Genomic DNA, 13,177 nt, shown 5'->3' with positions numbered 1-13,177 from the left:
CGCTCCTCACCCCATCAATCCTCCCTCTCCCTCCTCCTCCTCCTCTTTAAACCACCCGTATTCCACGTTTTTCCTCCACTTGATAAAGGAGTCGGTGTTCGGACGGCGAGGAATTTTTATCCACCCTCCAATCTAAACAGCACTTGATCCCAGACTCGGTCTCGGGGACAGATAGAGAGCCATCTAGGGTAAAACATCTCCCTCTCATCCTTCTCTTCTTCTTCTCTTCCTCTTCTCATCCCCACTTACACCTCACCCCTCCCATCCCCCACTGTCTCCGAGTCTGATCTGTTTATCAGCGCGGGGGGTATAAATTGTGCATCAGAGTACACACACGGCTGACTTATGCAGATGTGTCTTGGAGTTACAGGTTGTATTTTCCTCCCTAAGTGCTCCCATAAATTGCGCTCCCTAATTTTGTTTTAAACGGCGAGCACACGTTGGCGTCTTTAGGTCTTGTGATGAAAAAAACCCCCCTCTTTTTCTGACCCCATCCTGCAGCTTTCCCCTTTACCCGGCTGTAAATATCACCTATTGAACCAAAAAGTACACAATATATATCCAGTGGAGCCACTTGTCCAGTAAATCTATGACAAATTAGGTGGATTCCATTGTCCTGAGGGTGGGGAAATTGTATTAATTATATTATTTTACTGCAATGTGAACCATCCGTCTGGAAATACCCGCTGTTTTTTCCCAAATATGGGAAATCACCATATTCCTGTAGTTTTTAAGTTGTTTCTTTGTCGTTTAGCTGTCTACCACCCTCCTTCCTTCCATGGCTGCCATTGTCCCCCCTTTGTTTACACTGATCCCATGTGATCTGGACGGCTGCATTAGCTTATTTACAACAATCATAATCCGACTGTAAACATGCGAGGCTTTAATGGACTCAATGAGGAAGTTGTGCTCGGCCGGCGGGCTGCATGTCTTGACCACACAATGGGCCCATACGCACAAACTAAACATTAAGCCATTCACAATAGGCCATGTGCCCTTATGAATGCCTATAGCGCCTTTTGTCAGGATAAAGGCACCACAAATGAGCTATTGTCTGACTTAACCATTCTAAATCAGGCGAGCCCTCAGGGGCATGTTTTCCACACAGCACCCCAGAATGTCTCCTTTTTGTGTGTGTGTGTGTTTTTTTTTTTTTTTTTTGACGTCCTTGGTGACTGAGGCTTCGGCATGGGGCCCTGCGTGACCGTGACTCCATCTGTGGCACGTCCACTGACACGAAATCCACAGTGAACACACAAACCCGGGCGGTTGAAGGAGTGTGTGAACATGTACAGTACGTATAGGCAACAGATTCAGATTTAGACATACTCACACAGGTAGAGCCCTCTTTTAAGCAACAAGCGTGCAATACTCAAACAACACCGGTGCAATGCCGCCCCAGTGTACGATTTTAAACAGTGTGCCGGTGTTACGGGGAGGTGACAAAGGTAACAGGGACTATTGTCACTCTAAAGTGGTGAAAGTGTTTCATATTTAAGGTCACTGTAAAACCTCATACAGAAATTTAGTGGAATCCACTAACCCTTTCTAATTAACTCGAATTAACTTCACCTAAATATACAAGTTTTATTTATTTAAGTTAATTAAACCTACAACTTCTGGTCTCCACTTTCAGAATATGTAACCTGAAGTCTAGTTTATCTTTACTGTGGTTAATCATGATGACTTTCATTCAAAATGATACATTAATCTACCAGTGAAGGCAGCAAACACGCCTTGAGTGGCTTTTTTGTCAGACATGCAACAGAGGAGAAGCAACACATACAGTATATCTGTTTATAGCACCTCCAAACATCATGGGCCAAGAAGAATCATTGTGTCACGTTGTTCAAATAAAAAAGACTAAAGTTAGACACTCAACAATGTTGTAATTGTCTGCATTGCGTTTGTGCAGTGGGTCTCATTCAGTGTGTGCCACATCATTTTCTGTAAATCCTACACAGGAAAGAAAGGCATTATCAAGAACAATGAAAACGTCACACTCGCAAATAAACTGAATGGCTACTTTTTAAAATTATCAACCATGAAAATGATCAGAAATGGGTTTTGATATGATATTAGTCTTGAAGGTGGAATCAGTAGGATTTGTCAGACCTGTTTGTAAACGCACCAGAAAGATAGTCGATTGTTAAATCTCATTCCAACGACGTCAAAAATCAATGATTTGAGTTGGTGAAATGTCCTGTGCACAGGAAAAAATAAGAAAATGCAAAAATACCGGCAAACAGCAGACTCTTTGCAGATGCAGGCACCACCACACACTTCCAGTGGATGATAATAAGTGATGATCGAAGGCAATGATGAACAGGAAAAGGTTGCATACATAAATTTAAGCAGAATTTTAACGTTGGACTTTAGTTGTTTGAGGCAGAGTTGATTTTACTCACTTTATAAACAAAAAAACAGAGGTTTAACCCATAACAATTTTTGAAAGACTTTTTTATGAGCACAATCCTAATTTGCAAAGTAACTACAGTATATTGTAGCTGTCAAATAAATGTAATGGAACTAAAACGAGTGACATTAATGTACCATAAAATAGAGAAAAAGTCTGCCTGGTGAAGAATTGAAAAGTTCCCATTGTTTTAGCAAAGTTCACAGCAGGACTCCTATCAAACAAATGAGACCTTATGAATCTTATGAGACCACGTGTCCTTGATGTCTATTATCCTGAGGCTATGAGACACATTGTGAGAGAGAAGACAGCCACAAATAAGACCCCGTCTCAGTACAATGTAGACATTCTCATTTGGTCAGCTGGATGGATGCTGAAATTTTTCTTGTCTTTTTTTTTCAGGAAAAAGAGGGCGGATATGGTTCCTTGTTCTCATTTTTAGAAGTTGATCAAATCATAGGAATGTGTTCTTTTCTCTCTTGACATTTTCCCTTCTGTCTCTTCTGTTTTATTGCCATTTTTATCCTCCTCTTGCTCATGCTGTGTATTTCACAGTTGATGTTAGTGAGCGTCAATGAATATCAGACATCTTTAGCGAACTTAACACAACAGCTCCAACTCAACAGGTGGTACATGCATTATTTTTGAAAACACAACCCAAGAATCCGCAATATTACAATTGTACTTAAAACTGTTTACAAACCTGAATAGGTGTTGTATCAGAAATATAAAATCCTAGTTCATTTGGACCTGTTTGCCTGTGGACTTTTGTACTTGTTGCAGCCTGAGTTTAAGTGTACGCTCTTTGTTAATTTACTCTTTTTGTTATTAAATTATTTTGATATTGGACTGGAATCCCTCTAAGGGGGTCAGGTGTGGCTAGCCAAATGGCTGGCATGTGCCTCTCACCTGAGTACAAAAAGACACTCCAATAACAAATATGCAGCATCTACGTAAACTTTCAAAATAAAGGCACACAAACTCCTGTAGGTTCAGCAACAAAACTACTTTGTAAAGTTGAGGAAAAGATCAAGTATGTAATGTAACTTACATAAGAGATGTAACTTGCAAACATTATGTAAGTTAAAAGAAAGCAAAATTCACTTTTGGTCTCACACAGGACATGACCCCTGGTTTCCTTGGTGAAAGCCCTCCTACATACACACACCTTCTTGCTCTCTATACTACAGTGTGTCACCTGACTCTGGTGGCATATCAAAACATAATGGTAGTAGGTCGTCTCCAGAAATGACACTACAGTATGATAATTTGAAGCATGGGGGCACTGACCAGGCTGCTGTATTCGAGGCAGAGGGAGTGAGGACTGGTGTGGTGTGTGTAAGCTGTTAAATGACCTCAAGAGTGAGGGTGATTATTTTCTCTCTTTTTGCAGAACCAACCTGCATGGAGAGGCTCCTCTCTAAGGACTGGAAGGAGCGTGTTGACCGCCTGAACGCCAACGAACTGCTGGGGGAAGTCAAAGGTAAGAGTGATCTCGTGTCAGAGAGAGAACATCCACATGAAGGCCAGTGTCCACATGCACAACTAAATCAACATTCACATTCACACCCACAAACAGAGGCTTGTCAAGGTTTACCAGATGCCGACAATGTTTCTGCTTCACTGTGGCCTTCTGCACAGATGGCACAACAATACTGGCTGTATGTGGGCTGTTAGAGGAAGGAGAGGAAGAAAGAGCAAGCAAGAAATACAATAAAACATGAATGTCTGGAACCTGCAAATCCCTAACATCTGAGGAACCTCTACTTGAAAATGAACAGTTATAAAACAAACAAGTGGTATGTGCACAAAAAAGGACACTGTTTTGCAAAGCGAAATTCAAGGGTAAGAGACGGTCAAATATGCTGTAATTCTCTGCTCTGTGTGTATACTTTCAGCATGTTTCTGCATATGAAAGCAAAAGAGTAAATGGTCCACAGGCCTACCTGTCACCATGGCCGGTTTACACAGTACAGGTTATAATTGTAACTTTGATTAAAGGGTGTGCATGAAGGCAGAGGCTGCACATGCTCCAATATTTTTGTCAGCAAATAGCGTTTATGAAGCTGTAAATCGCACCAAGCAAGCGCATTCTCGACCTGCCCTCGTATTCAACAGTGGAAAGAGCAGCATTGTGGAGGGATCTCATGTTTAAAACCTCATCCAGCAGCAGCAGCAGCAGGAGGGACAGGTGGAGAGGGAATGAATTCATCTTTTGAAAGCAAAAAAAGCTGCCATTTTTAATGATATAGCAAAAAAAAAAAAAAAAAAAAGCATATTTTTTGTCTTACTCTCTGCATGTCTGATTGTTTTTCCTGTTTAGAAGTAGGTCAGGGATGCATTAGGGTGTAGTTAATCAGCTCAAAAGACCAATGTGTAATACTTAGGAGGACTCATTGGAAGAATATGGAAGAAATGTAATATAATATTCATAACTATGTTTTAATTAGTGTATAATCACTTGAAAATAAAAATAGTTGTTTTTGCCTTACCTTAGAACGAATTGTTTATATCTATATACCATTGAGTCTGCCATGTTTCTGAAATTCCTGGCAACCGTATTTTCTCCCGCACACAGGGAAGGGTGGAGGATAGTGAAGTAAGTGGTATTCAGTTGGTTGTAGTCTGCAACTTCACTGCTAGATGCCACTAAATCTGACACAATGGTCCTTTAATATATGATTATAGTCATGATAAATACCACACATACAATATGAAACTTGTCTTCCAGAATGTCATCATCATATATGACATATATGGTACATCATTTTTGTCCTTTTATATAAGAAAAAGGAGACTATTTTCAGCATTAAAAAGAAATATTTACATTTTTTTTTCAATTGCTAACAAGCATCTTTAATACTGAAGAATTTCTCAATATAACCTAATTCAACTGGCAACCATTCTCACCCATAACACACTGACCTAAAAACACAAACAACAGGGAGCATTATGCTGAACTTTTGTCTTTGAGGTTTGAATGATTTTTCACATTTTTCTCACATTTTCAAAAAAGAATGAATCAGAAATTCTCCCTTTCACCACCCTCCAACCTGTCGTCCTTGATCCACATTTCCAAACAAAATAATTCCAAAATAATTGTCTGACTTGTAATAATTATTATTTCATTTTTTGTAAATATTCTGTCACTGTAAGATTTATACGTACTTCAATATGATTACTGCAGAAATGCTTTAAATTTGCCACCAGTCTGTTTTGAATGCGTTTTTAACAGTTTTAAAAACAGTGTGTTATCATCTGAAAAAATGTGCTGCTGATGTGCAGCAGGTGGTGGAGAATGAATGACAAAAGAGTTTGTGGATTTTGGAAAACATGGTCACTGAGGGTATTTTGTATGAAAGCAATGAAAAAATTCATAGTGTTGACCACAGAGACTTCTGTTTTGCTGACTGTGCAAAGAGGTTTGACAATGTGACTTCAGTTGTGACCAATGCATGTTAGCCATAGAAAAAATCAATAACACAAAACAGGTTTTTAACAAATACTGTTTGCAGAACTGAAAATCTGTAGTTTACTGTTCAGTTTTACTTTGAGGAAACTGTGTGCATGGTGAAAGTTGTTCTCCCGAGGTATAGAGGACATATAATGAGTGAAAACCAGTTTAAACTCATTGAATTCTTTTATAAATCAAGATATTTCCAGTAGTATTTAAAACAACGAGCCTCAGGAGCTCAGGCTCACTGGCTTGTATTAAAAAACGTTATCTGTCTGATCTTCCCTGACCCTACTGCTTGGGCTCACTAGTTTTATTGGCTTAGTTATGAAGAAAAAATTAGACAATTACTTCAGTTGTGAAGTGTTACAACATTGTCTTCAATGATTTTAACATACTATCAGCTGCAGAATAAGAGAAAAAACAACAGATAGGTACAAGTAGTACATCTGTAACTTTGCAAAACTGATTAATTTACACAGAGACATGCCTTCGGTCTCCTGAGCCACAGCTAATTCTGTTTGTGTGCCGTAACTTTAGTCGCTAACGTCTCTCTGCAGTCGAGCTGCTCTCAGTGAGAGAAACCGTTTGTGATCGTCTCCCGTTGAAATGGCAAGCATTTCCTCTGTGGAAAGTGGAAAAAAGGGACGACAGAGAGCCTTCTACAGCCGAACAGCACCCACATTGACTCTCACTCCACGACAGAGATTTGACTCCCTCCATCTGCACACACAAGCGCGCACACACAGACATACACACAATATTTATACACAGAAGCTACACATAAGCACATTTAAATACCTTTTGCAAACTATCACATATTAGGAGACACTCAGGATCGGGGGCAAATACAGATATTGAAAAAGAAGACTAGCAGGCTATTGAACTACTATTATTCTACTATTCATGTGACATGTTTTAATATAATGTCCTCTTGTAGAATATTGAAACTTTAGATCTCTGTCTGTTTTCACTGAGATTCTAAAAGTGGGATGGATACCTTATAAAAAGTCCCACTCGAGTACTTGATTACTCCCCTCATTGACCTTTTACAAAATTCGCTTTTCTTTTCTTACACATGTATTACATTATATTATTTAGATTTCTGTGTATTTAAGATTAAGAATGGTTTCTTGTGTGGGTTATACTGTCGATTGAAAACAAGAAACAGACAGAATAAGCTTAAATTCACCCTGCTGAACTCTGTCTCTCAAGCACCACTGAATATCTTCAGTACTTTTGTGTAGTGAATCAGTATGTCAATAAGTACTTTATCCAAAAAAGATGACACACACACTGCTGCTGCACACTTTTCCTAGCCTTCCACTCCAAATTTTTGAAGTACAAGGCCATTTTTGTATTTGAATTACATTTTGTTTGCAGTGAGCCTGTTTATATCTTATTGGTGTTGTAGGTCTTTAAAGACTTTAAAAGACTTTTTTGCTTTTGCTTTTGCTTTGACAGTAGACTATAGTATCAACTATACTGATACTGACCTTCTTTTTGTGTTCATATCTTCTGTTAAATATATCTCACTTCTCATTGTATAGTTCATTTTTCTTTGCTTACAAAGGTCGTGTTATTTATTCTCCTCTCTCAAATCAGTGTTCCTTACTTTGCGTGAATCAGTCCTCAGAGGGTCTCTGGTCTGAAGGGGGAAAAAAAGCAACTAAGACAAAACCAGCATTAAAGGAAAGAAAATGCATTCAGGGGCACTTACAATACTCCAAAACAATACTCAGCTAAGAGAGGGGATGTTTTTGAAACATTTTTATTCATGAAAATAAATTCCAAACCACAGTGGGCCTATAGAGACTGTGACCTCCTCCTTTTTTAAAAAAAAAAAAAAAAAAAAAACACATTTAAACATATAGACCTCACAGTGCTCTGGATTATTTACTGGAAATGTTTGGATCACACACAATCAGCTCAGCATCCTCTATCAGCTGTGCTGGTGAGTTTGTGTGGTACAGGGTCATGGTTGACCCAGCAGGAGCCCCACCTTGTTATGACCTCATTGTTATATTCTCTGTTGGTCTCGGAGGCTGTGTTTGCTGCCCGCTAGGAGCAGCTAACCGATAAGTTACTCTCAGCTACTTAAGCAACGAGTGAGCTGCTAAAGCTAGTGTTATCTGTTCATCAAGAAACTCTGTAATTAAATAACTGAGAGTTGAAACTAAGCAGCTGGAGGTCATCAGGGGGGAAAACAGAAACATTTCCTCCACAAAATAGGATCCAGTTTCACCCATGTCTGTGAAGAAAGTTATAAAGTTCTGCTTTTATACAGTCAGACCTGACCCTGAGAAACTCTCCAGTGCTCTCAGGTGAACAGATGTATTATCTTTCTATGTTCCACTGCGTCATAAGGGAATAAGCATTTGATTGGATGCAAATTTAGTAGCTCCCAGCAGCAGGATGTGTTAAAATATACTTCAAAAATACCTGAGAATATCTACAAAACAATTTTTTGTCATTGTTGGCCCAGATACTGGCTTATAGGTGGCACTTGATTTTTACTTCATGGGAACTTTAAAGGTGTCCCATGGAGTTTTTTTGTGAACAAGCAAAAGTTATGTTTACTTTCAGTGTCATTCGCTTGAGGTCTAACAAACATAACAACTGGTTATCACGTTGCGTCAACCACTCATAAAAAAAACAGCTCTATAGCGCTACTAGAGGTCCAAAACTCCACAGAGAGCCTTTAATGAACAGTAATAAAAGCTGAAATTACAAGATAATCTCTGTCATGGTAAATCATAACTTCATGTCACTTTTTTCAATGCATGTAATTCAATATGGCTGACTGTTAAAAGTTAGTAAGACATAACTTTTTGTGTGACAGAAAACTCTGTTATGATCTCTTTAAATACATTTTGAGTGAGGTTCAACAGAGGCAACTAGACCCAAGACAACAGCACGCTTGTCCTATACATAAAGTTGGAATGTGCGATATATCAATTTCTTGTGCATTAGTTCAAGACACTAATAAACATGCATAAATATAGCATGTACCAGTACATGCATGCACAAATGAACACACACACACACACTAAAGACACACACAGATGTCTCTGTTCGTCCAGCTGCGTCCTGACCGAGGAAATGGTCTGATTGAATTGAAGGGCCGAAGTCTTTTATTTCTCGATGGCTGAGTTGAAGCCCAGTCTGGCTGACCTAAATACACAAACACAACTGTTGCTCTGTGTCGCCTCACACAACAACCTGAACCTATTTGTTCAGTCGCAGTTATTTTTAGGGTGAAGAAAACTGATGACCTCCTTTTTTTTTTTTTACTGGAACGTTCATTAGCATTCACTAATGCACTTGAACATACATATATATGTTTTCAATGGTAATTATAAATGAACACATGCTTTTTAACTGCAACGTGTCTCGCTGTTGCACACGTACACATCTGGGAATATGCCCAGAATGACTTCACTCTTATGCCGCAAGCCACCGTGCAGCTCCAGCAGGACATTTCAACACTTCAGTTTTGTGATTATTTGGCTTCATGATCATGTTGCAGTTAAAGCTACTTGTTCCTCTGCTGCTGCAGCCAGTCTGCATCAAGGTGGAAACATATCTTTATTAAAGGTAGAATCAGTAGGATTTGTCTGAGCTGTTCATAAACGCATCGGGATGTCAAATGCATCGCTTTATGTTGGTAACATCGTGAGCAGAGCACAACAATGAGAGAAAAATAAGGAAATACAGGCACAGGGCAGAATCTCTGCAGATACAGAAACCACAACACAGTTCTAGCAGGTCATAAGTGATGATTGCAAGTGATTATGTAATATGAGCATATACATTGTTTCTTTTTTTTAGGAAAATATTGCAGATTATACTTTAAACAAAACTGTGTTACTGGGCTTTATTTGCTCTTTGCCATTTTCCTTTCACCCTTTAACTACTCATATATCATATATATTAGATTCTCTGGAAAATTGGCTTGAAATGCATCACCGTAATCTCAAATAACTTTTCATAAACTTTTCATAAAGTTGGAGAGTATCAGAGCTTAAAAAGTTGCTGATTAAACCAGCTCAAATATTTTTAGAATTTTGATTCACTCCACTCATTCAACACAATTTACTGGCAAAATTAAAATATTTGTAGCAGCTGATTGTCTTACTTACAATGAGTATATTAACTTAAAAAAGACGTCAAATTAAAATTACATCAACAAAAAAGCAACAATTGTAAAGGCAACTTTGTGTCATCTTGTAAAGCTTTAGTACAGCAACTTAAAGCCTCTGGAAATTTGGCTTGAAAGCATCAACAAAATCTGAACAAAATTTGTGCAGATCTATATTTGTGAAAACTAACAGGAAACCTAGTTAACAAAACAGCTCATTTTGCTGTTTAGGCCATTTTTCAAGTCTTTGTAGGGGTGGCAGATCACATTTTAATTGACAACTCCAACAGACTTCTTTGACAAAAACATGCATACAAGCATAACTACCCAATATCAGGAAAGTGAACAAAAGCTAAATGACAGTATTTTGAAATTTGGATTAAAACTGATTTAAAATTACTGAATTACTTTGTTAGAAGACTGATGTGGATTTTGGTTTCCAGTAGCTATAACTCAGTAGCTGTGTTTCTGGTCAAATCTGGATTATGTTTTTGCACTAAATATCTCTCCTGAAAATCTGCTGCATCAACTAGTGTTGTCAGGAGGATGCATTATAAAAAAAAAGAGTACCAGCAACTTGAGGAAACCATGAAAGTTCAAGGCTGCTTTGTGTCTATACTCATCTCCATTTTAAACTGTGTGAACGAAACTTGTTTCAGTGTGCAAATAGTTTTGCTACATCTCTTACTGAAACTTTTCCGCCACAGCCAATCATCATTTTTTAAACACATTTTGAGTTTCTTACATCTACAATTTTTTTACAAAGTCAAAAAGATCAAAAGAACAGATGGATAGAAAGTGTCTGATTATACCGTCAGATGCAGGCGCTGGCACATCTGGCAGCAATAATCACACACTCAAAAGTCACTTAAATCAGACATCTTCATTTCAACTTTAATTTTCATACATATGTGACTGACTATCAGGAGAAGTGAGCTGTGTACAGTAAACCTGAGTGAACACAGATTAAATTTGATATCTTTGTCTCCCTGAGGAGATTGTGACACTTGTTTTTGACAAAATGCAGCAACCGTGTTTGTCTTGGGGCCTGTGGGCTGATGGGAAGTCAAGTGTCAGAATGTTTGTTGTGGTGTGACACTGAGGAGAAGCTTTAGTCATACAGAGGAATGCTGGGGGTTTGGCGCACAGATGCCTTGGTGAAACATGATGGTTTGGCAGAAGCTCAAGGCGTCCGGAGCCGTCATGAGGTGTGACATTGTGACTGTGTGATGGTTTGTTTGTGTGTATTTTTGTCTGAATGTTTGTATGTAATGTGTGTGTCATTAGGTGTGTTTGTGTGAGTGTGGGGTCCAGTGGTTTGGACAAAATGTTGTTATATATTGTGTGATTTATTTTCTGTAACTAAATTTTATCTGCAAAATGACTCACACATCCTACACGCAAACAAACACAAATACACATTGACACACACTAAAAATAGAAAATAAATAAATAAGGTAATGAAATATACAGTTCCGTTGCTGTCCAAAGAAAACCGTGTATCTCCAAATTTGGTCATTTTCAATTTTTCAGATCAACTATAAGATAAAATGTTTCTTTATGGGTTGATAAACTTCTGGTACATCCCAAGCAAAATAGACCACAGTGGTGTTTGGTAAATATGACAGGCCCTGGAGCACGATAGTGACTAATTATGAAGCACATGCACAGACAAGACCGAGCTGTAAAATGGACTGTAATCTTGTAAACCCATGAGGGTTGGGCACTTTGTGTGCATGGCACAAAAATAGAAGAGAATCAATCGATCAATCACCCACACACAAGCTCGCAAACCATTAGGCATATATAAATATATGTTTACCTACAACGTGTTGGATTTTACAGCCAAATGAGTTAAGTATTAGTAGTATAATTAATAACAAGTAGTATTAATAAGCGTATAATTTTGTTATTGATTACATATGACCAGTGTTGAGTAAGTTACTCAGGAAGTGTAATAAGTTATTACTCTTTATAAAAGTAGTAATATTACTTTAATTAATACTTGGTATTAAGTAATTTATTACATTACTGTTTATATTACTATATTAATTTTGTACCTTGTTGGTGGCTGTGTTGCGCCCCAAAGCTGAACTGCAGATCCAGTGAGCTGTTAACACCCAGACAGCTTCTGTTGCTGTCCAGATGTTGACTGTGGTGGAAACAAAGTTTGACCTTCAAATTAGATTCCATCGGCTCAGATTCTCTCTGGAGGAGCCAAAATAAAAATAGTTAATAGTCCTGACCTGTTGCATGTACATGTCTTCATAAGATAGTCTACCTAGGTAAAAAACCCTGTGACCTCTAACACTACTTATTACTGGATAAAGTAATAATATTACAATAATATATTACTGAGTAATAAATTACTGCCCAATACTGCTTCTGACTATTTTACCAAAAACAATTAAATCCTTGATGGAGACAGGTTTGTCTTTTCAGGGGCACACATAGCAAATGGCACAGGTTTTAATTTAATGTGAGTTCCTCTTTGAACATAGGTATATCTGAGATGGTAATCTGAATCACTCACAAGGGCCCGTTCTCCTGCCAACACATTTGTTGGAGAGCCCACTCTTTTATGTGTTGTGCTCACCCCACAGGCCCCGGTGCAGCTACACCGCCTGCCTGTCTGTAGTTATGCCACGATACATAAAGACACATCAGACTGTGCATTGTCACAAAAACATTTTCTTAACTCATGAACATTTTGGAGATAATTTTGGACATAATTTCCACAGAACAGTTTAACACAGAGTTTATAAAATACATAGCACACAATTGGGTAGGTGGGTTTTACAGTATATTACTTGCATTTTGTTGGTACATATTTTTCTGTAGCACCATAGCAAAGCCCTTTCATTATTTGTGATGTTATTATGTTACAATAAATAAAAAGCTAAAAAAGTAACAACTAACACACACCTCATGCAGAAGTGAGAGTTCTGACACGGCGCTCCAGTGTTGGTCCAGACACAGATCATCAGAGTGAGAAAACACTTAATGGTTTTGTGTTTTGGCTGGTGCCCTCAGCAGGTGTCGGGAATAATCCTGATGGATGGAAAACGGAAAACGTCTCAGATGATTATTGGTGCCAGAAGTGTTGAAGGAACGCAAGACGTCGCGTTTGGAATGTACAACCCATAATCCACAGAGATGAATCATG

At 38.3% G+C, this 13,177-nt stretch overlaps 1 protein-coding gene across 3 annotated transcripts in view; it reads left to right on the top strand.

Annotated features, from left to right (window-relative positions):
- Positions 1-13,177, top strand: part of LOC146316543 (transcription factor SOX-6-like) — a 151,564-nt gene that overhangs the window by 78,738 nt on the left and 59,649 nt on the right. For all 3 annotated transcript variants that reach the window (XM_084734171.1, XM_084734169.1, XM_084734170.1), the window contains exon 5: positions 3,810-3,899. In XM_084734171.1, coding sequence (XP_084590297.1) covers positions 3,810-3,899 — 90 coding nt within the window. The remainder of the gene's footprint in view (positions 1-3,809; positions 3,900-13,177) is intronic.

Source organism: Lutjanus erythropterus, chromosome 13 (genome assembly GCF_056507025.1).
Source record: "Lutjanus erythropterus isolate fLutEry1 chromosome 13, fLutEry1.hap2, whole genome shotgun sequence".
In the NCBI taxonomy this organism is placed as follows: Eukaryota; Metazoa; Chordata; class Actinopteri; order Lutjaniformes; family Lutjanidae; genus Lutjanus; species Lutjanus erythropterus.
The sequence above is the reverse complement of the archived record's forward strand: the minus strand, read 5'-3'. Positions and strand labels throughout refer to the sequence as shown.